The 22833-nt window shown below is 45.2% G+C and overlaps 1 protein-coding gene across 9 annotated transcripts in view; it reads left to right on the forward strand.

The window, feature by feature from the left end:
* The window catches only part of GDPD5 (glycerophosphodiester phosphodiesterase domain containing 5), a 163127-nt gene that overhangs the window by 120274 nt on the left and 20020 nt on the right, over positions 1–22833 (forward strand). For all 9 annotated transcript variants that reach the window (XM_084494788.1, XM_084494783.1, XM_084494786.1 and 6 more), the window contains exons 4-9: positions 390–483; positions 962–1021; positions 4010–4108; positions 5179–5272; positions 8921–9066; positions 20723–20805. In XM_084494788.1, coding sequence (XP_084350914.1) covers positions 390–483; positions 962–1021; positions 4010–4108; positions 5179–5272; positions 8921–9066; positions 20723–20805 — 576 coding nt within the window. The remainder of the gene's footprint in view (positions 1–389; positions 484–961; positions 1022–4009; positions 4109–5178; positions 5273–8920; positions 9067–20722; positions 20806–22833) is intronic.

The following is a 22833-nucleotide window of genomic DNA, read 5'->3' on the forward strand; positions in this document are numbered from 1 at the left end:
GTTTATTACTTTGTGAACACACAGGACAGCTTTGGACCTATTGTTTAGGCAAACAACAGCAAATATAAGGATACTTTTCTCTTGTTTATAGGGAATATTTTTCTGAAAACTCATCCTGTATGTTTGTTTTTTCTCTTTTTTTTCCCAGAGTAACAATGTTGCTGTGTTTGATATAATTGTCGGATTCCTCTTTGCAGAGTTAATTTCCCATGAGGGATCAAAGCACAAAAGCTGCTTTTTTGTTTTACTTTTCAGAATGGTTTGTGCTTTTTTTGCTGCCTATCCGTGCAGTAGAAGCTGAAAGGCCCATTTTCTACAGACTTCTCTAATCCTAGTGGAGTTTCTATGTCGTTGAGTCCCTTAATCTCTATTTCATATTTACCTTTCAGGTTTTTATATAACCGAATGGGATATTGGAGTGACTGGTCCATTCCAATACTTGTAACGACTGCTGCTGGCTTTACGTACATTACAGTGTTATTGGTGAGTACAACACCATTTGCTGAAGGTCTTTGCATTTGTTTTTAAAAAAAGGGCATGAGCTTCTTACCCTACCTACAACTTGAGCAATTTTTCTTTCGGAAGGGATTTCTCTCTCCTCTCTCTCTCAGCCTTCAGTTGCCTAAAACAAAGTGAAAAATGTGTGGTCGCTGACCCCAGCTGATTAAATGCAAAGTTAGACACCCTGGAGCAGCCTTGTCCCATGTGGGATTTCCAGGAGCTGTGCACCCATGGACCAGACTCTCCAACTCCATGCCTCTTGGAGGTCGAAGTCTCTTCATCCCCATCCCTTCCATTTAGGAGGACCTGGGTGTTGCCTGCTGAACCATCCCCACCCCAACCCTGCTTTCTGACCGAGCTCATTTGGCTCTATTTTGGGGGTGGGTGGTGTGTTCCTGCATGTGCCAGCACTGAATGGCCTTGACGTGCTGGTGTCTGACTCTTGTGTTCTTCTTTCCAGATACTAGCACTATGTCACATAGCTGTGGGACAGCAGATGAACCTGCACTGGCTTCACAAGGTAAATGGATCTTCCAAGCTCAAAAGCAAGCAGGGTCTCAACGACAAGGGTGCTGACTGGGATACTCACTGTCACGTTTTGAGGAAAAATGATAGTCTTTAGATGTCTGTGGTGCTTGTCCCCATCTTGGAGGACTGAGAAAATTATGCAGCAGTGGCAATTAAAGCCTGGGGACAAGGATTTTTTTCTATGTTTGGGGAAATGATTTGGGGTCCCTATTGATGGAGGGCCTGCTTTTGGAGATTGAGAACAGCTGTTTCATTAGGGCAACCTGGCTTTGGTCTTGGTTCATTATGGCGCTCTACTATGAACCTTTTATGTTCCTTTCTGTGCTGAACCCAGCCCCAGAGGAGAGGCTGGGTGGATGTGAAGTTGTTCAGGATGTGGTTGGAGCCAGTGACTGAGGAACAGCTTTGGAGATGATGTAGGTGTTAGGGCTGGGGGTGCACAATGCGCAGGTTGGAGCTTGCTGAAACCCAAGGAGGTCCCAATTTGCATTTAAATCAGTTTGAAAAAGATTTCTGAGAAATGTAAGAGAAGATACAGATCTGGTGTTTGGAACACAGAAGGGGAGAGGAAGGGTGGCTAGCAAGCTGCAGAGAGAGGCAGTGCCAAAGAAAATGGCTTGGCAGGATTAAATTGTAACTGGCAATTTGCTAATAGGTAATTAAGGGACCTGTCCTCAATCTGCCAATATGCAGCTCCTCCTGAAACCAGTTCTGCATATGAAAGGTCTTGCAGGATCGGAGCATGAGCAGATGTACCTTTTCCTTGGACAGGGAGAGCACAGACATCCCCTCCCTCTTTATTTTATTTTTTTAAATTGATTTAGAAATGATAGAAATGGTGCTTCCTCAGGACGAGGGAAGGATGCGCTGCAAAGAGGGGGTGGAGGCCGTCTGACTGGTGCTGGAAAATAAGTTGTTGATCCTTGAGTCTAACATATGTTTCCTCATCGGGGGAGACAGTATTTTCAGACACGCTCCAGGTGGCTGGTGGGCTTGGATGAGCAAGTCCAGAAGAGGAATGTGTTGGAGATGCATCAGTTCTTGCCTACAGAAACCCACCCTTCCTTCCCTTTGAAAAAAATCACCTTTCAGAACAATTAAGACATCTTGCTCTGTCACTCTTCCCTTCCCCACACCACCTTCATTCAGATTTCCAGGAAGGGAGAGACAAGAGGCTGGAATAAGTTAATATTCTCCCTGTAACCACGCTGAAATGCCTTCAAAACCAAATTAAAGCGGGTGGGAAAGGCCGATATGTGCAGACAGCACGATTCCTTCCAACCTTCTCCTGTGCAGAAAGAGCTGAGGATTGTAGGATGAGCTGGAGCTGCACAGGGAAGAAGTGATAAATCTGAGCTGACGGGAGAAGAAGATGATGAAATGGAGATGGACTTGCGGTCTGACAGCACTGTGCTGCACAGGGCAGCAACATCATGGGCAATTTGGTGTGTTCTGAGGAAATCCAGTGGGCGAAATCTAGTTGGCAGATTTTTTTTTATTTGCCACTGGGTTGGAAGTTCAGCTTTGGGGGATAAAATGGATGAAAAGTGGATTGGATTGTGTTGTGTGCTGGTGTTAGGCTGTGGCAGCGGGCCCAGAGGTCTGACCGCAGGATGGGGGGAGCAGAATGACTGTTACATGTAAGCCCCATGGCAAAATACAATTGTTTTTGCATTGCTTTGTGCTTTGGTTACTCGGAGCCCTTAATGATGAGAACTCTTGAAATAGTGTGGCTCAATAGGGAGCTGGGAGTGTCTTTTAAATGGGCAAGTACACGCAGAGATGGGTAGTATGTGGTTTGCAAGCAGTGTCTTGGTTTGTGAGCCCTTTTCAGTGGAGAGCAGCCAGATCTCGTGGCCCCATGTGCTTGGCTCGTGTTCCCCCGAAGGTGGAGGCTGAGGGTAAAGCACTGCTGTCCCATGGACATCTGCTGTGCCGTTGGCAGATCCCTGGGGGAAGCCAGGAGAGGAATGGCAGGAGTGCTAAACTGCTAAGAGAAATCCTGTCCTTATGTACCAAGCTGATTTCTGTAAATGTTTGAGGATGCGGGGTGTTTATTTGTCTAGGATATTAAGAAAACCTGAAATTAGCCTAGAGATGTCCTGTACGAGCTAGATGACCAATTCATTGCTGTGTATCAGCTGGCCTTTTCTGCCTGAGTCTCCTGCATGGATTTCAGATGTAGACAGTGTGTGGGATGGGGAGGCAGAGCAGCAGCATCCTTTGGATCCAGCAGGCACGCAGCACAGCAGAGGCTGAGATACCAGACGGAGAGGCGGAGGATGGCGAGCTATTTTTTGACAGACAGCCCAGATTTAGTCCCTCGGATCTTTACAGGAGGAGTTATTTCTGAGGCAGATTGTGGTGAACTTTTTACCTTCAGAATGGAGGCGACGTTTCCTTTTTTGATGGCTCCTCTCAGACTTCTGAGTGTTTCCACGTGGAGATGGCAGGAAGGGCTAGAGGAGGTTGCTGATGGACTGGGGCTCATCCTGCCATCTCATTTCAGCCACTGCATCATCCAGAGCCTCTTCTCATGCTGTATTATCTGTTATCCCTGCTCTGTCAATGTGGTTTGGATGCTGACCACACAACTCTTTTTCCATTTCAAACCCAAGTGAAGTCACATCCATGCACAAAGTTGTGCTGACCCATCGCAGGGATGACCACTTGGTGATGGGGATGCACAGCCTTGCCTGTGCACGTTCACCCTTTGCTGAAGGGCAATTTTCGTTGTCTGCCTGGAGTGTCCAAGGTTTATTCCTGAAAGGAACTGTTGGAGAGGCAAGCTGGGTGAAATCCAGCAATCCCCCATAGCACTGGTGCATCACAGGCCCACAGGACTCTGGCAGAGCCCACTCTCTATTTAAACTGCCATTTGTTAAATGCAAAAAGTTCTTTCTCCATTTCTCTATCTGTAAAACTGCTATAATAACAATGCAAAGGCTCCAGTAAGTAAATACTCTCACATTTGCTGCAGATTGGCCTGATGACGACCTTGATAACTACCGTGGTGACCATGTCATCGATAGCACAGCTTTGGGACGACGAATGGGAGATGGTATTTATTTCACTGCAAGTAAGTTGCGTGCAGGGATGTTTCTCTGGGTGGGGACAAAAGAGATCACTTAGTTTCCATCCCCTGGGCTCTTTCCTTTAAAATCAAACCAGGGCTTGGCTGCAGGGTTAGAGGTGGGAAATTCTGAAGCTGGGGGCGACTCAGAGCTGCTGGAGGGTGAGAGCAATTCCACTTGGAAAAATCCATGATCTTGGTGTGGGCAGCAGTGCTCAGGGCATGGTGTCCACTTCTGGAGTGTCTCTGGCTGTTCCCAGTGCCGTGGGAGTATTCCCCGGATTTATTTTTGCCCTGTGTATAAGTGTATATATATCTAAAAAATAATGGAACTTCTGTGCTTGAGTCCTTTTTTAAGAAAGACTTGTGGTATGCTGCAGGGCTGTTTAGAGGAAAATAGTTAAGAAATGAATTTCTTGATAGACTCGCTCTCTCTTCCTTCTTTTCTCTTCCTCAAAAAGTTATATGAAAAATATTTTGCCCATGAAAGGCTTGAGGTTTTACTGGTGATTACTGCTTCTTATTTGGTAGTATGCAAATATGGGGGGAAAAATAGCCTTCACGCAAGTGACTAACGTTTCTCAGAAGTGTTTCCCTTTTTTTCCTTGCTTTTTAAAGATATAGGCAGGCAGTTGGAGACCAGAAGCATGACTCAGAGGGCCTATCTCAAACTTTCTCTCATGATGATGCTCCATGGCGAAGTCCAGTCCAACACATTCAGTTGGACAACAAGGAATTTAAAACTCAGTTGGCACCAAGAGCCTTACCGAAAATGGTGCGGTGTTTAAGGGTCCTATATCAAATATATTTTGAGATATTATGGGGTGAGCTGTTTCCATAGAATGGGGGTTAGAACTTTCCTCCATTTTCTTCATAGTGGTTTGAGTGCTAAAGGCTACAGTGGGATTTGGAAGAAGAGATCCAAAACAGATACACTAGACTGAAGCAGAAATATTGCAAAATCCAACTCAAAATGGAATCGTCTGATGTCCTATGGAGCCTGCAAGATGAGTGAATTTGGAGGGTGTTGGGATGTTTAATGATTTTTTTTTCTCTCCTATTCTCGTGTCCTGCAGGCCACAGCCCCTTTCCTGCACATAGGAGCGCTTGCGGCAGTCACAGCCCTGTCGTGGTTGATAGCTGGGCAGTTTGCACGAACGGAGAAAGCCAGTGAGTACCCGCTGGACATCTCTTCTTTCAACCTGTAGACCACTTCTGTGCTTGTGTGGTGGTCAGGGGCTGATGGGTGGCCACCATGGTGGTGAATCCAGCCAGCAGAAGCCAGGGCTGGCCCCTCCAGGTTCCCTTCCAAGGAGGTAAGCAACCTCCAGCTCAGCTGTGCTGGGGAGGTGGATGTTTACAGAGAAAACAGGCTGAAGCTGGTCTGGGAATGCACCCAGATCCCATAGCTGATGCTTAGGTGTTGGAACAACAGCCCAGTTGGAGGTGACAGGACCATTCTCAACAATGTAATGAATAAAAGTACCTAGACTTCCCCTAATCCGCATTACAATACGTAATTGCATCCTCTCCAGATAATGTGCAATGTTCTACATTGTTTAGTGGGTGACACTGGTAGGAGGGTGGTTGGACCAGATGAACTTGAAGGTCTTTTCCAACCTTTCTGATTCTACCTGCATTTCTAAGTGCTGCTTGAAAGCCTCACTACCTGAGCAGAGATCTGCTCCCCGGTGGTTAGGTGCTTCTGAAACATGTGAGATGTTGAAGGTCACACTTAACCCAGCTCTTCTGGTTGATGAGCCCGTCCACGGAAACAAGTTCTTCTGATTTCCCCTTCCCCACCTCATTGCCAGGGGCTCTCCCAAGCCTGGACTGTTCCTTCAGGTTTCCTTGGGAAATAAGTTGCTCCTTCTGTACCCACAGGGCTTTTTTTCCTAAGGGTGTCTGTGGATGTCCTCAGACACTTGTGCCAGCTGCAGAACAATGATTTTAATTGGTGTTTAACCTGTAGGAAAATACAAGCCCTGGAAGGATTTGGCAGCACTTGTGAAAGGCTTCCAAGAAGTGGCTGTTCAGCATGAAGAAGTGATGTCTGGAGATGGTGACTGGAGATTGAAAGATTTTGATATCCAGAGAGACCTTTCAAAGAAAGAATTGTTCTGCCTTAATTTATAAATATGCCAAAAGAGCTGAACCTGGTTCTTCTTAAATACTTCCTAGCATGTAATTAGGCTGCCAGTTGGGGGAGGATTTGTGGTTGCACCTAGAGCAGAGACTGCATATGCTCCTGAATTCTTCATACCTTTCCTCTTGCAGTTGCATTCCCTGAATTATTTTAATATATAGGTTAGGAAGCTGTTTTGCTTCTCTTCTTCTGTTCCTGATTTCTTTTTTAATTTTTGAAAGAAGACCATGCATCTCACCTGTATCATTGGCTCTTAAAACTCTCCGTTTCTTTCAGGGTCATTTTACTTATGAAAAATATATGAATGAGTTCACATACTTCTTGGTGCAGATATGTTTGACATGGTGGTGTTGAAAAAAAAGTGAAATCTCTGAGAACATACAGCTCCTTATAATGGGAAAATAGTATTTCACTCAATAATAACCTTTTGGAAATAATTGGTGCAGCTAGAGTCATTGCTGCAACAGTATGTTCTTGTTCTTCCTTTGAGGCATCTGATACTCTTTGGCATTTGGCTTTTTTTTTTTTTTCCCTTGAGTAAATTGCCCCCCCCCCCCTTTTAGTCTTCTGAATTAAAAAATTAACATCTAGGTGTCTTTCAGACCTGCAGAATTAATACTTCTTGAATGACTCTAGTGGTTTAACAAATAAAATGATTGCAGGTTGTTCTCAAAGCTTGTTTCTGAGGTCAGATAAAGAACAGTGAGCTCAAAGCAGGAGGAGTAGAGAAGGAAGGCTTGCATCAAAAACTGTCATTGGGACTTTCATGTTGCACAAAATGGGAGATCTGTCCTGCTTGCTTAGCTTGGGTGGTCACCAGGGGACCTTCTTCCAAACAGACTATCTAATTGCCAAGGTACAGAATCAGAGAATCATTTAGGTTGGAAGAGACCTCCAAGATCACCTAGTCCAACCCATGACCTAACACTAACAAGTCCTCCACAAAACCATATCACTAAGCTGAACATCTAAACGTCTTTTAAATACCTCCAGGGATGGTGACTCAACCACTTCCCTGGGCAGCCCATGTTAACAGCAAGTACTTTGTATTTAATTTTTTTTTTTTTTTTTTTTTTTTTTTTGGTGTGTGCATTGTCTCAATTGCCCTGAATGCACGGTTGGGTGTAGTTTTTATGGATCATTTTTATAACGATGCATGTTGGGGCATCATTTCCTTGAACCTGCAGGCAATGATCAAGAGATAATTCAAGCCCATGCATTTCTTTGGTCTGAATCTGAGCTGCTTAATCCTTAAACTGCAGTGACATGAAGGAAGGGACCAGATTCTTTGCACAGCCTGGGACTTTTCAAAATCGGCCCAATTGCCAGCAAGCCTGGCTGGTGTGTGGTGTTCCTAGGGTGCACAGGAACTGGGATCACCTCCTATGTCCTTCTGGTGGTTTTGATGCCAGTAACTCAAGCCATTCGGATCCTTGAGTGCTCTGTGGGTGATTGACATCTCTGCCGGAGAGAGGAGGAAAAATTATCTGGCAAAGTTACTAGTGTTACATCCTGGCTTGTAGGAACATGCATGAACGAGGCTGTTAGATGCTAGACTCAAAAAGAAGTTGATTTGTGTGTTGAAACCAGATCAGTTGTGGTCAGGACCATAGGTGGGTTGGGCTGACCTTCCCCTTAAAAAAAAAAAAAAAACAAACACAAAAACAACCTTTTCTTACCTTGTGTTCATTACAAATATATGTTTAATTTTTTTTTGAGGCTTTCCCTAAAGTTCCAAAGCCTTAAGGAGTTAAAAAAAAAATGTTAAAAGAACAGAGAACCAAAAAGCAACTTTTGCTTTAATACCTGTGTATTCAATTAAATCTAAGTATCTGGGGAGTTCAAAGGTGCCTGCTGTTCTTTGTAAGGAATATGCATTTGCTGTGGACAAGGGGTGCTTGTGTTGTGCTGTCAGCACCTTTGAAAGATTCCCAGGCACTGTGAGAAGTCTGTAGTGCAGCTGCTTGCAGAGACCCTGGGGAGTACAGCACCATCACAACTCAGGGGATTCATTCAAATGTGCCCATCGTAATTAGTAAAACATCACTGCAAATGAACTCAGTTCTGCTGGCAGAAGTTGTTAAAGTGCCTTTAACCTGGCTGAAACAGGTGATGTTGGTGATCAGTATAAACCCAAGTGATGTGAAGTGCACCATGGTGCCACGACTTGCACATATTATTTATTTTATTATTATTTATTAATTTACTATATTTACTATTATTTAGCAAGTGCCCTGTTCCTGCTGTCAGGCAGGGAAAAACTTGGTGCTGGCCTGCCTGTAGGGCTAGAAATAATCAGGTTTGGGGCTGTATGGCAGGGGCTTTTAAGCAGTTTTAATTTTTGTTTCTCCAGTGTAAATTGAAATTACAGAATCATAGAATCTCCTGAGTTGGAAGGGACCCATAAAGATCATCGAGTCCTACTCCTGGCTCCACACAGGTCTACCTAAAATTGGGTACCAAATGAAACCTCCCACAGAACTTGACTAGTCCAAAGAGATTTTCTTTTATAACATATTATGTTTTTCCCTAAACAAGGACCCTGTTGTTCTAGGGGCAGTGGCTGCAGACTGGTCTCCCCTCTGGAGGAGGAGGAAGGTCTTTTGACTTCGCTCTTGTAGTAGGATGAGTTCATGACCAATGTCCTCACCATCTTTCTCTTTCCACTCCAGCTTCGCAGATGCTGATGTTCACTGCATACCTTGCGGTCGTAGTTGCACTTTACCTCGTCCCCCTCACCATCTCGTCCCCTTGCATCATGGAGAAGAAGGCTCTGGGCCCAAAGCCAGCCATCATAGGTCACCGTGGAGCACCAATGGTGAGTGGCTTCACATTAGTCGTGCTGTGGTGCCTGCCTAAAATATGATACTGGACTTGTTGGTCTCCAGACTGCTCTCAAGAAAATATATATGTTACTTGGAGGCAGCCCTCCTGGCTAGAATTATTGTGGTGGGTATAGCAGGACATGAACCCAGAGTCAAGGCATGGTCTGGCTTACAAGCAAAGGGTAATGCTTGCCTTGTCCAGGGGGTTCTGTGCCATTGCATTTCTCTGTATGTTGGTTCTTCTCTTTGTTTGGGTGTTGTTTGTTTATTTTTTTAAATTTTATTTATTTTTCCTCTGCTGGCTTGGCTCTTGAACTGCAGCAGAAATTTGTGATTTTTAGATCTTCAGGCTTGGGCTTTGTGTCCTTTGCAGGACCTCACCAGTAATGATTAAATTCAACTCCCAGCAAGATGCCTTGTGTATGTGGTAATCTGCAGAAACGAAAAAACAAGGGAGCTGTGCTTGACCCTACATGACTGCACTGTGTTCTTGCAGTGCAGATCATCGTGAGACAGAGGGAGGTGATGAAACAGTCCAGCCACCTATATCTGGGCAGACCTTAAAGTCGTAATCCTTTCTTCTCCAACATTTCTGGTCATGTCCAGGCTAAAGATGGGCTTTTTGGCGTGGGCACAGCTCTGAGCTTAGATGATACTCTCCTGTGGCTTTTGGATATACTGGCCTGGGTCTGAAATTTGTGTGCTTCTGCTCCTGGGCCTCCATTTCTCTCTGCTGGTTAATTGATCTCGTACAAGATGGCACACTGCAGTGTTGTCACTGGCCTTGCAAATGTTCTTTTTAGGCATCTAACTAGCTTTTCTACTTACAAAGAAAAAAATCTCTACAGGTTGTCAAAACCTATTTGACAAGCTGGATTGTGCTTGAGCTCCTCTCCAAATCCAAGAGTGCACTGGGAGAGATTAACATCTGCCATGACCCAGAAGTATTTCATTACAGTTCTCTCTCTTTAATGATTTCTTTCTTTAAGAACCCCCTTGAAATGCCAACTTGCACCGCTCTTCTAACTGTATTGCTTCTGTGGGTGATGGAATGAAGTTCTGGGCATGACAGATTTTTTTATTTTTTTTTTCCCGTCCTGCTGAGTTTGTACCAACTTTGAAGGCCAGACGGCTGTGTGAGAACCTGGTCTCTGCATGCTTCCTGCATGGCAGGAAACCACAAAAATTTGTTAGACTTTATTCCTGTAGGGTTTCTAGGCCTGTGCATCCCCCTGTAGCCATCTAAAGGCATCAAACAGCAGCAGACAAAACACTTCTGTTCCCCAGATCGAACTAGTTAACAGAAAACTCAGCATGCCTTACCTGGAACGAGATTCCTAGCAAAGACTTGGTAGTTTGCTTTGCTTCATATTCTTCCCTGGAGCCAACAAACAGTCCTGACAGTATGGAATAACCACGTCTAAGATGCTTCTTGCACGTTAGGGTGAAGAGGGCTTCAAAGACTGGTCAAAAGCAGTGATAGAGGCTGCTTGGTGCAGCGCATGGAACTGTGGCCCGGGTGTTTTTCAGCAGGATGTAGCCCTTCACCATTCCCTGATACAAAGAGCTGGTTGTCTGCTACCAGCAGATGGTTTGCCCTGAAACCTGCAAGAAGCAAGACCAGAGGATATCAAGCCTTGCTCCAAGCTCCAACAGCAGTCTGCATGTCTCATTGTGCATTGGCAGTAGGCTTACACAACTTTTATCTTTGCCATATGTGTAGGGAGCGTGCTCTGGCTGTGCCCTTGAATGGCAAAAAAGAAGGATGAAAACCAGATAGAGGAGGTCAAAGTGTTCTTCTGGACTTCCATCAGTGCCCGGCTTTTCGCTTTATCAAATGTCACCTTGACTTTGAAAAGCTTCATCTAGGATATATAGTGCAAGTCTTCATGTCTGCTTGGAAGCTCATGATACTGAAGCCTTGCCAAAAGGCATTTCTGCTGACAGAGTCAGGGTTTCACAGGGCTATTTTCTATGTAGGTGTTTGAAGAGATGGCCAAGCAGAGCTGGAGAGAAGAAAATAGCTGAGAGAAGAGTCTGAGCTGTGGGACACAGACATCCACCCTTGGGCAATATCAAGATCAAAAGTCTGGAGCCTGGGAGTTTGGGTCCTGAGGTGATACTGCATCTAGTGGGACTGGAGATGATAAATAGCAATGCAATGCTTCTTTCAAATCTCCTGAAGCAAGACAAATTGACCTGGGAGCTGTGCTCTCTGGTACAGCCTGATAGCTGGCTGCTTCACCAGTCTGGCAGGACTGGGTCTGTAAATGCTGCATTTGCATGACCAGTGCTCTTCTGCTAGAAAGAAGCACATAGCTGAGTGCTGTTCTGATGAGTAGGGGATCCATGGCATGGCTGAAGATGCTTGCTGTCCTTAAATAAAGGATTTGTTGGGGTGATGGCATGTGGTATATGTGTCAAAAGGTGGTGAAATTGAGAGTTCCCAGGAAAACCCATATATATGTGCTTCTTGCGGGCTACAGTACCTGGCATGTTGGCTCATCAGTGTATGGAGACTGCTTCTTGTAGAGGGGCAATGAATTTCTTGTGCTCTAGAGCCTGCTGGCCTCCATGCGTGCACACACCCTGTCTCTCTTCTTTCCTCTCTTTAGGATTTCTGAGAGTGTAATTCACAGAATTTTTCTAGGTTGGAAGAGACCTCAAGGTCATCGAGTCCAACCTCCAACCTAACGCTAACAGCCCTCCACTAAACCATATCCCTAAGCTCTACATCTAAGCGTCTTTTGAAGACTTCCAGGGATGGTGACTCCACCACTTCCCTGGGCAGCCTGTTCCAATGCCTCACAACCCTTTCTGTAAAGAAGTTCTTCCTAACATCTAACCTAAAACTCCCCTGGCTCAACTTAAGCCCATTCCCCCTCGTCCTGTCACCAGGCACGTGGGAGAACAGGCCAACCCCCACCTCGCTACAGCCTCCCTTGAGGTACCTAAAAAGAGCGATAAGGTCACCCCTGAGCCTCCTCTTCTCCAGGCTGAACAAGCCCAGCTCCCTCAGCCGCTCCTCGTAGGACTTGTTCTCCAGGCCCCTCACCAGCTTCGTCGCCCTTCTCTGCACCCGCTCAAGCACCTCGATGTCCTTCTTGTAGCGAGGGGCCCAAAACTGAACACAGTACTCGAGGTGCGGCCTCACCAGAGCTGAGTACAGGGGGACGATCACCTCCCTAGCCCTGCTGGTCACGCTGTTCCTAATACAAGCCAGGATGCCGTTGGCCTTCTTGGCCACCTGAGCACACTGCTGGCTCATATTCAGCCGACTGTCCACCATCACTCCCAGGTCCTTCTCTGCCTGGCAGCTTTCCAACCATTCCTCTCCCAGCCTGTAGCTCTGCTTGGGGTTATTGCGCCCCAGGTGCAGGACCCGGCACTTGGCCTTGTTAAACTTCATGCAGTTGACCTCAGCCCATCGGTCCAGCCTATCCAGATCCTCCTGCAGAGCTTTCCTACCCTCAAGCAGATCGACACACGCACCTAACTTGGTGTCATCTGCGAACTTACTGAGGGTGCACTCGATGCCCTCGTCCAGATCATCGATGAAGATATTAAAGAGGACCGGCCCCAGCACCGAGCCCTGGGGGACGCCACTAGTGACTGGCCTCCAACTGGACTTGGCTCCATTCACCACGACTCTTTGGGCCCGGCTATCCAGCCAGTTTCTAACCCAACGAAGCGTGCGCCAGTCCAAGCCAAGAGCAGCCAGTTTCTTGAGGAGAATGCTGTGGGAGACGGTGTCAAAAGCCTTGCTGAAGTCAAGGTAGACCACATCCACAGCCTTTCCCTCATCCACCCAGCGCGTCACTCTGTCATAGAAGGAGATCAGGTTCGTCAGGCATGACCTGCCTTTCATAAAGCCATGCTGACTGGGCCTGATCGCCTGCTTCCCCTTCAAGTGCTGCATGATGACTCTCAGGAGGATCTGCTCCATGAGCTTTCCTGGCACTGAGGTCAAACTGACAGGCCTGTAGTTTCCTGGGTCTGCCCTCCGGCCCTTCTTGTAGATGGGCGTCACGTTTGCTAGCCGCCAGTCGATTGGGACCTCCCCCGATAGCCAGGACTGTTGATAAATGATGGACAGCGGCTTGGCCAGCTCCTCTGCCAGTTCCCTCAGTACCCTTGGGTGGATCCCATCTGGCCCCATCGACTTGTGCACATCTAAGTGCCGTAGTAGGTCACCAACCAGTTCTTCATGGATAATGAGGGCCACATCCTGCTCCCCATCCCCTTCCACCAGCTCAGGGTACTGGGTATCCAGAGAACATCCGGTATTGCCGCTAAAGACTGAGGCAAAGAAGGCATTGAGCACCTCCGCCTTTTCCTCATCTCTTGTAACTAAGTTTCCCCCTGCATCCAGTAAAGGATGGAGATTCTCCTTAGTCCTCCTTTTTGTGTTGATGTATTTATAGAAACGTTTTTTGTTAAACGTTTTTTGTTAATTCGCAGCATCTGAGTGCAATTCAACTGTTGTCCTTGTTCTGTGGAGGAAAAAAAGCGAGGAACAGAGGCCATATGGCTCATATAAATTGTCTCAAAACACCAGTGCAGGGAAATGTCCTTGCATTTTAAGTAGCGAGAGAAAATTGGAAAGCATCCTGGCATCAGTACCTAGATGAAGTGTGGCTTTTTGCAGTACAGGAGAGCTACAGGCCCCACAATGGCTGACACCTGGTGCTCCTCCAAAAACAATGTCTCTTTGGTATCATCCTTCCCCTTCCTCCCCCCCATGTGCTTTAATTCATCACTAGAAATGCTCTTCTGCCTAATTCCTTCTACCTTCTATCACCTAAATGTCACCAGTCATCCCCACTTTTCACTGTGATAAATGTCTTTTCCCATCAGGGTGCTAACTAAAAGCCCCTTCTTCTAGCAGGCATTTAATCAATTAGTTTCTTTTCAGGGGCTCTTCCGAAGTTAACTATTCAGCCTCTGTGTCTGTTTCTGTCCATCTGGAGTCCTATCAGGAGAGCACGAGGATTTTGGCAGCAGTGTGCTGGGCATTGAGGGCACCCAGACCTCACTTGATGTCTATCAGTTTAAAAGGGTCTTGTCCTGATGGGAGCAAGAATTATCTGACACCCAGGTCTGAATGATGAGATGGGGGCTCTGCAACTCGTTCGTGTTAATAAGTTAAGCACATCAGATGGTTTTATAAACAGGCATCTGGTGTCTTTGGTCTTGATTTATTCTTCTTTCATCGATCTAGCTGTGTTCTGTCTTCAATGCCAATGGATTTGTCTTCTCTTTCTGATGGTTAGTGTTCTGCCCGTGCTGAGGATGAGCTGAAACAAGGGTGAGAGGTAGAAACTTCAGACCAACTCTAATATGAAAATGAGGAACTTCATCCAGTAGGTCACCAGCTTCTACTGCTGTTTGTGCCTTTGAAGTATTCTACCAGATGGTTCTTCTTGCATGGTGCTGGGAGTTGAGGCAATTTGTCTTTGGGTTTGGGATCCGAAGAAGGTGCTCTTCATGATGTTGAATGATATTTGATTTTAGGCATAGTCCTTAATTCCTAATCCTAATTTAGTCCTTAATTCCTGGTCTCCTAATTCCTTAGGTGAAAAATTAGGCTCATCATGATGATCTTTGATGTCAAATTGTAAGTAAATCACCCCAAAAATTAATAACATTAAGAACTTATTTCAGCTTTATCTGTCTTCCTTGGAAACAGCATGAAGCCTAGAAATTCACCTTCTATTACTGTGGCCAAAAGAGAAGAAAGAAAACAAATCGGGGCTAAACCTGTGGAAATTGTCCAAGCATGTCAGAGGCAAGAACGGCTCCTGATTTCAGAGCTGGAGGCTACAAATAGCATGGAAATAAATGCTTTTGGCAAGCCACCCAGACAGCTGGTTTTCGGCATGTCTCGACAGCACTGTCTCAACATCTGTCTGCGTGCTGCGAAGCACGTGGGGCTTGCATGCCGTCGACCTCCTTCCTTCTTGGCAGGCAGCAGCTGTCTCGGCGCCGCGCACAGGCACGGTGCAGGGAAGAGCATTTTTGGGCAGCGCTGACTCATGAGCTTTGCACAAGTTCAGAATGGAAAAATACCCATTGTTGGGACATAGTGCTTTGGGGAGCCAGTGTTTAATTGTGCTTAGGATCTGCCTTTTGGGGCGTTGCAGGGGAATATTTTGCCTTGGCAGGGAGGACACCATAGCGGTCCCAGGAAAATTCTAGCAAATGCATCCTTGCACATGTGGGGTGTTGTTTTTTATCACCCCTGAAGGCGAAGCCTCCAACATACTGGTATTTCTGGGGTGCTGTTTTTGTCATCTTGTAATATCAACTATTGATGAAACCAATGGTGAAGATTTGCTCCATCACTGGGGGTGTTCAAGGCCAGGTTGGATGGTGCCTTGGCCAACTTGATCTAGTGGGTGGCATCCTTGCCCATGGCAGGGGTTTGGAGTTGGGTGATCTTTAAGGTCCCTTCCAACCCAATCCATTCTATGACTTTTGGTTGGAACTGTGGCTTACTGAGAGCCTTGTTGAGCTAATGAAGATCTGGTGATTTTTATTATTTTTTTTATTGCTATATTTTGTTTGTTTTAGGTGTGTTGGAGGGCCTTTCTTTCATTTTAGACTTGGATACCAAAACGTTGCAGCCACCTAATTGGGATGGCTTTGGTTTTTAAGGGCTCAGACTGAAATGGTTCAGTTTGTACTGCTTGTGCTGCTGAAATCAGTACATCTTTGCTGTCTGCTTTATGCACCCCCACCTATTAGATATGGCCAGGTAACCTGTTCACTGCTCCAACTAATAGCAACAATCACAATTTGTGTCTTCTGTCAGGCCTGGAGAAAGGCTTGAGTTCATTGAAACCATTCTATATGATTAGGTAGTCTTTCATTAAATCAAGCTTCAGTGCTAGCATGTGATGCAAGATTAGACCTCATGATTGCTGTATGCCTAGTAATTAAATCTCTAATGGCTTTTTGCTTAAAATCCTATCCTGTTGTCCAAGGCAATCTTTTTTTTTTTTCTTTATTTTACTCCTTCACTACTTTTCAGTCTAGCTGAGATGTTTCCAGAAATGTTGGATGTGGATGTTCTCTAAAATACCTTGAATTCCTGGGGATTAAAGATGCATATTTTTAAAACAGTATTGTTACTGCTTCCTAGTGAGCTGGCATAGTGGGACCTAATCTTGAAAACCAAAGTACTGACAGATCCCAGGCTTAGTCCCACAAAGGGAACTTCCAAAAAGCATCTTTTTATAGCAGGAAAAACTCCAATTCTCAGCTATTGTTGTAATCATGCCTTACTTTTTAGTCCAGTTATTGGCTTATGAGGAGATGAAAGGGAAGGGAGAATTCAAAATGAATTTTAAAATGATGGAAATGGATGAAAAATATCCTTAAAGCTTGCTGTAGCTGCAGGTGCGGTTTGGAACAAATTTAATTTTTGGGTGCAAGCTTCTTTGTTAGCCTCTCTAACATGCAAATGATACGGTGATTTATTTACTTATGTTTTAAGTCCTGGCAAGCTGGCTGTTAGAGGAAAAAAGGAATGTAGTGATGTCCAACTGGCCGTGCTGTTACCTAGCATACTTTCCCAGTATTTGTTAAGGAAGGTCCAAAGCTCCTGACTTCAGAGCTCCATTTGAAAGCACTTGCAATTGACTTCTGAGCACAAAAATAGTCAAAAATAAGTTCACTCACGGGCAATTTTCTAGAAATTACCTCCTGTGTCTCCTAGCAGGAAAATATGAATAGCAGGCTGATTTTTTTGCAAGGGATGAGCCAATCAAACCAATTGCAAAGAAACTCTTAGAAACTTTGCACGGGGGCTGTCCATGGCTTTCAGGGGATGTTGGCATGGTTTGTAGGATGGATTTTGGGGTGAAATCATTGCCTCGTGCCCCAGGGCTTCCTTCACTTCAATGTTGGCTTCTTAAGAAACGCATTGTGTCCAGTTGCTGTGGCTGGATTTGGGTTTTAGATGTAATTTACTTGACTGTGTTGTACAAGGAGGAGAGCCAAAAAACAAACTGGAGGGAGAGAGGGTAATGCAAGCAGAAAGATTATGTATTTATTTATTGCAGTTTTGCTGTAAAACACTAAATCAGCACTAAGCAAAAAACATCTTGCGCCAGCAATTGTCCCATTTAGACATCTCTGTACTAAACAGTCTGACTTATTTATATATTTTTTTTTTTACCTCCATCTTTCTTGGAAAAAGACGTGCAGGCAGGGATGATGGAAATATCTGTTACCGATTCTCCCTGTTCACAACAAGCTCACGCTGTAGGGAGTGTGAACTTGATTAAGAGCACTGTGGTGTGACAGAGGCTATCTGTAACACCTGCTGTCATGGGGCACGGCATTGAGGAGGGCACTTCTGCTGCCATCCGTGCTGCTTGCTGATTCAGAGCAGCCAGGGATGTTCACCCATCTGTGACGCTCTTCAGGATGACGCTCTTCACGTCTAGTGGTGTCGTGATGAAGGTGACGTTGCAGCTCCAAAGCGTGCATTTTGATGGCCAGATCTGAAGTGCCAGCCTGTTTGTGGAATAATTTCAAGCACTGCTTCCTCTGCACAGCTGCAAAACTCAACGTGAATCAGCATGAAGTTTAGTGAGTTCATCTAACTTGCCTTTGGGGGTCAAGTTCCTGGGAAAGGAATGGATGAGCCTCATATCTGACCAGCTGCATGCAGCCCTGATAGGGTTCAGCTAAGTTTTGTCCCTTTTAACAAGCAGAGTTTGATCTGCAAACTCTGTAGGGGCAGGAGTGTAATATTCCACTCCAGGAGCTGGGATCTTCTCTCCGTGGGGTCAGGACCTGTGGCATCTTTTTGAGCACTGAGGATGGGACAGCCATGGTGCACCAAATCTTGAAACTCAGTCTCGGTTTTTAGCTCACTGCAATCTGTTTTATAGCACTGCCTTTAAGATGCATGAATGTCACTGCTATCTTTATGTGGCCAAAATTATCGAGGCTGACAAACTGAAATCCTATCCCCAAGATACTGCCTTTTTTTTTTCTTTCTCTCTCTCTTTTTTTTTTTTTTTCTTTTTTTCTATGTATCTTTCATCTATCCCATCTATTGCTTCTGTATGCAGTCTTGGCTCTGCTATAACTAATGTTTCCCCAGTCTGATGAGGAGGGTGATGAAGGCTTGTGTGTACTGACTTGCTTCCTCAGATCTGTTTTGCTCGGTTTCCTTCCAATAATGCCTCCAGCAGTGCAGGCTGTGACTTCCCCACCATTCAGGTTAAAGCTTCCTCTGCGTCTCCAGCCAGCTGCAACCTAGGAGGGCTGGTGCCCAACTGATCCTGGCCCTAAAAAAAAGACAAAATACACTTCAGAGGCAACAACAGCCAGTGTCCTTTCTGCATGAGGACTGCTGTGCCAGAATTTGATGTTTAGCTAAGACATAAGACCTTGGCCAGGTCTTATTAGAGGGAGAATATGTTCTGGCCAGGCTTGCTTGCCCTTTTTAGCCCTGCTTTGTGCAATGTGAGCTCTTAATTGCATAGGGGGGTGACAGCAGTGTCATTCCTCTTTGTCCTACCCTTGTTGAAGGCTTTAACATCGATTGCTTAGTGGAGGTAGTTCAACCTGTCCTCTCCAGTCTCCCTTAGCCCAAGAGATGATTTATAACTCTGTACTCTTTGCTTTTCTTTTCCCGGTACATTCACATCCCTGATGAGGATGCTCAGAAGGGCGTGGGCTTGGTGGCTGCTTGATGTGGTGTCACCTCCTGAGCTGGGACTTGGGTTGCATCCACTCATCAACCCTTCGTGACTTGGGCTGGTGGTCTCCCATCGCCCTTCAGCTTCTTTTCCTCAGCTGCCTCCGGTTTGAACGCTGCCTGCTTTGTTTCCTTGTGGCTGCTGCAGTCTGAGAGCAAACATCGAGCACTGCTCTGCACCGAGCGGATCACCTTGCAGTGCTCACCCTGAGGAAACCCGAGCTACTTCGGGACGAAACCCGAGATGCTCAAAGCAACCCAAGGAGATGGAGCAGGTTTTCCATGGCTGGGATCTTTATGGGGCTGCTGCTCCCTGCTGACAGCTCTGAGCATCGTGCAAAAATGCTGAAAAAAGCTCTCCTAGCCTGACCTGGTGTGACCCAGCACTGGGCTGTGCGAGGGGGTGTGATGGGGGTGATGCCTCTCGCCTTCTCCTAGACAACTCAGGTATTGATCAGGAGCCTTTTCGGGGAAGATAACACGCCTCCGTGTTGCTTTTTGTTGAACAAACAGAAAAATGAACCAATATTGATGTGCGGTTTGAGCCAGGGGAATTCAGCAGAGAGATGCTGTATCTATATAAAGGTTGTGTTGCTCCTGTTTCAGAACAGAGTGTGTGGTTAGGTTATTTTACCCCAAAGCTTTGCTGACCTGGGTGTTTAAATTGCTCAGTTCACAAGAAGGCGAATGCTCCTTATATATGTTTATATATGTTATATATAAGTTTAAATAGAAGTTTATTGTGCAATTTACTTGCGTGGTGCATTTAGGTCTTTATTTATAAAATGATTCATCTTTCCCAATTCCTCAATAAATGTTGAAAAACATGGATTGTGAATGCTCATTGTCTCTTGTAAATTGGTGGAAATTTACTGTTCCTGGTGGTGGCAGGGATGGGTGGGGAAAAATAGGATGTTAGAGGTGCTCTAAACCTGAAAGCAAAATTGGAAAATAAGAAAATGATTTTTCAAAATAGAGCTATTTTGATGTGCGTGATGTGCACATTTCAGTGCAGCCTGTCAGGTTTTTCTTTGTAGTTGTTTTTTTTTTTTTTTTTTTTTTTTTTCTGGTCTGCCTCTTGTTGGTTTATGGACATTTTTTGGGCTAGCTATGCTGTACTGGTTTTGTAGAAAAACACAGTATGAAGATAAATACTTTATTGTTTTTAACAGATCCTAATTCGGCTGTCATCTGTTTCATTCAAAACAATGGAATTTGAACTACAATTTGTGTCCGTATCTGTGATAGCTATAAAGGACTCATTTTGTAGGTTTAATATTTTGTTTTAGTATTATTATTGGTAAGAACTTACTGGAAAATTTGTTATTAAGAGAAATCATCTGATTTTTAGTTTTAGCAATAGATTACTTTATTGACTGGGTATATGTGAAAATAAAATGTATGCAGAACCTGTGGTCTGGTTGTTCTCCATGGTATGGATGATACATTGGTTTATGGACTTACGTCATTCTATGAGGGCGTTGTGATCACTGTTTGCATAGAAAAATAGGAGAATAAAACTATTAAGGTGTTTTTGGTAGCTCTATCCGTGGATAGAGAATTAGCATCAGATTAACAATCACTTTGTGGGCCCTCAACAAGCCAGTCTGGGGACCACACTGGTGAGCAAATGTCTCATACACTAATTTTGTGACAGCCTTGGGCTCACTGGGTTTCTGGCGTTGTAGGCAACGATAACTCTGCACTAACCTCCATCCTGTGTGTGAAAGACCATCAGTGGGATCATCCTCAGGCTTCAGTTCTGTGTGGGGGATGCTGGTACTCCAGCATAACTGGCCAGCATGTAGTCTGTGAAACAAAGTTGTTTTGGCTCCCTAATTTTTCTATGCCTTCTTCACAGCACCCTTACTGATGCTGCTTTGTAAACATGCCTACTTTCTGCTAATCTCTCGTTGCTCTTTCTGTCCCAGTTGGCACCAGAAAACACCCTGATGTCCTTCCAGAAGGCAGTGGAGCAGAAGACGTATGGAGTCCAAGCTGATGTCGTACTGAGGTAAGCCCCAGTGTTTCTTGCTCTCAGCATGGATGCTTTGTGGACAGCCCAAACTCTGCTTTTGGGTCTCTTCTATCTGCTGTCTGGATGTTACTGCTCTCTCCCATTGAATGGTGAATCTATCGTATAACTCCCTGCTGTCTCCACTTACACTGCATGGACACCACAAATAGTTCCACTTAAACGTGACTTCTGCTGGGAGAGGTGCAGAGAGTGAAGACCCAAACTGCCTTCCTCGTGCTGCAGGTCTTTAGGAGGGTTTTACCAGCCTTGCAAAACTGTCACAAGAATTTAGCAGCCCAGGAGTAAAATCCTTCTCCTCCTACAACAGTGCTGGGAGAAGGAGGAACCTGGCCATACTGCGCCTGTCAAAGTCTTTCCTTGCAGGCAGATGTTGAGCAGAATTGACAAGGCCAATTTAGACATCATATAAAGAGGATTATTTCAAGAACCGTGCTTCGTGCCAGGAGTGTGATCGTTGTCTAGTATTATTACTCTTTTTCCTTGTATATTTTACATAAATGTGCAGGAAGGTAGAAGCGGCATGAAGGGAACTGTGTTGCTTTATCTTGGTGATCCCTCAGTTTGTCTTAGTTCCAGTAATAAACACAAAGGAAACACTGAGATGATTTTTTTTTTTTCATGACTCGTTTGAAGGTTGATGTTGATGGAAAGATCTTTTTGTCTGGTGGAAGATGGGCTTCTGGAGCTTAATCGTCATGGTGCTTTCTTACTTTCCATCACTGTTTGAGAGCAAATGATGTGAAAACTAAAGGAATTTCTTCCCCTTGGGGAGTGGAATGTCATTGTGGACGGATGAAGGATAAATTGGGATGTATACAATAAAGTTGTTCCTTCAAAAATTCCTTTGTTAACAGTTGTGAAGGAAGAACAGCTTGGCTATCCAGAATCACAGATGAGCACTTAATTCATCTGGTGGCCAAATAGGTTGCTTCCCTTAGCCCTGGCCAAGGAGAAGGTTGGACTCTGGGAGGAAGAGATCTTGAAAAGCTCCAAGAGCTTCCCACGTTGCCACCCATCAGACATCCCAGAGGAGCATCCCAAGTGTCCCACAGCTTAAATGATGCCCTTAATGGCTCAATTATATGAAGCCCATTAGGTGACCCAAGCTGCTTTATAAAAAGAGGACCTCAGTGACCTTCAGACCAACACCAGAGCTGTCAAGACAGCTGGCAGCAATTTTGGGAAGGGTTTGCAGCATACTGCTGTCCTTATCACTTTGAAAGATGCTTCTTGTGCCTGTGGCTTGGTGGGCCTCCCATCTCCCACCTCCTCCTCTCTCTCTTACAAAGCTCTGGTTTCTCTCCATTATTTTTTCAAACCAGTGCCTCACTTCATGGTGAGCCCTGCATGGCACTGAATAACTCCATAAGTGGAAGGATTAGAGACAGGAGGGAGTGAATGTTAAGCACCCCATCAGATTTCCACGCTGTGTTTAAGGCTTAGCCCTGTCTGATGATGCTCTGCTGTAAGACATTGATACTTGAGCTCCTGTCTCCCTTAAACGCTCCATGCTTTTAATTCTGCAGTTGCTTAGCATCTTTTTTTTAGCTGTAAATACCAAAAACCCTTCTGATTGCAGCAGCGTGGTGGTGCTGTGTCAGCACGTTGCTTTGGGTGGAGAGGGGGAGGGAAGCAGTTGGCATAATGCACACTAGAAATAGCAAATGAGATGCAAGTGACCTTTGTGACAAGGGACTTCTGCAGGCAATGGGAAAGCTGAGGCAGCATTTGCTCCATCATCCAAAATCTTTTTTTGTTCTCCTTATAGCTCTGGGGGAGTGCTTGTCCCTTAGTTCATATGGGTTTTGTTTAACTCAGTCTCCTTTCCAGACCTTATTTTCCGAATATGAAGATGGGAATCTTGCTTTGGAAAATGTTGTAGAAGCCTGCATGGCCAGTCAGATATCTTGATATCTGAGTGCAGACAGCTGTCCCCCAGCTGTCCCCCAAACCTTTATTGCTCTGGGTGGTGTCACCACTGATTCAGACACAGAAAACTGGGCT

The sequence above is a fragment of the Aythya ferina genome, assembly GCF_964211825.1.
Source record: "Aythya ferina genome assembly, chromosome: 1".
Lineage (NCBI taxonomy): Eukaryota > Metazoa > Chordata > Aves > Anseriformes > Anatidae > Aythya > Aythya ferina.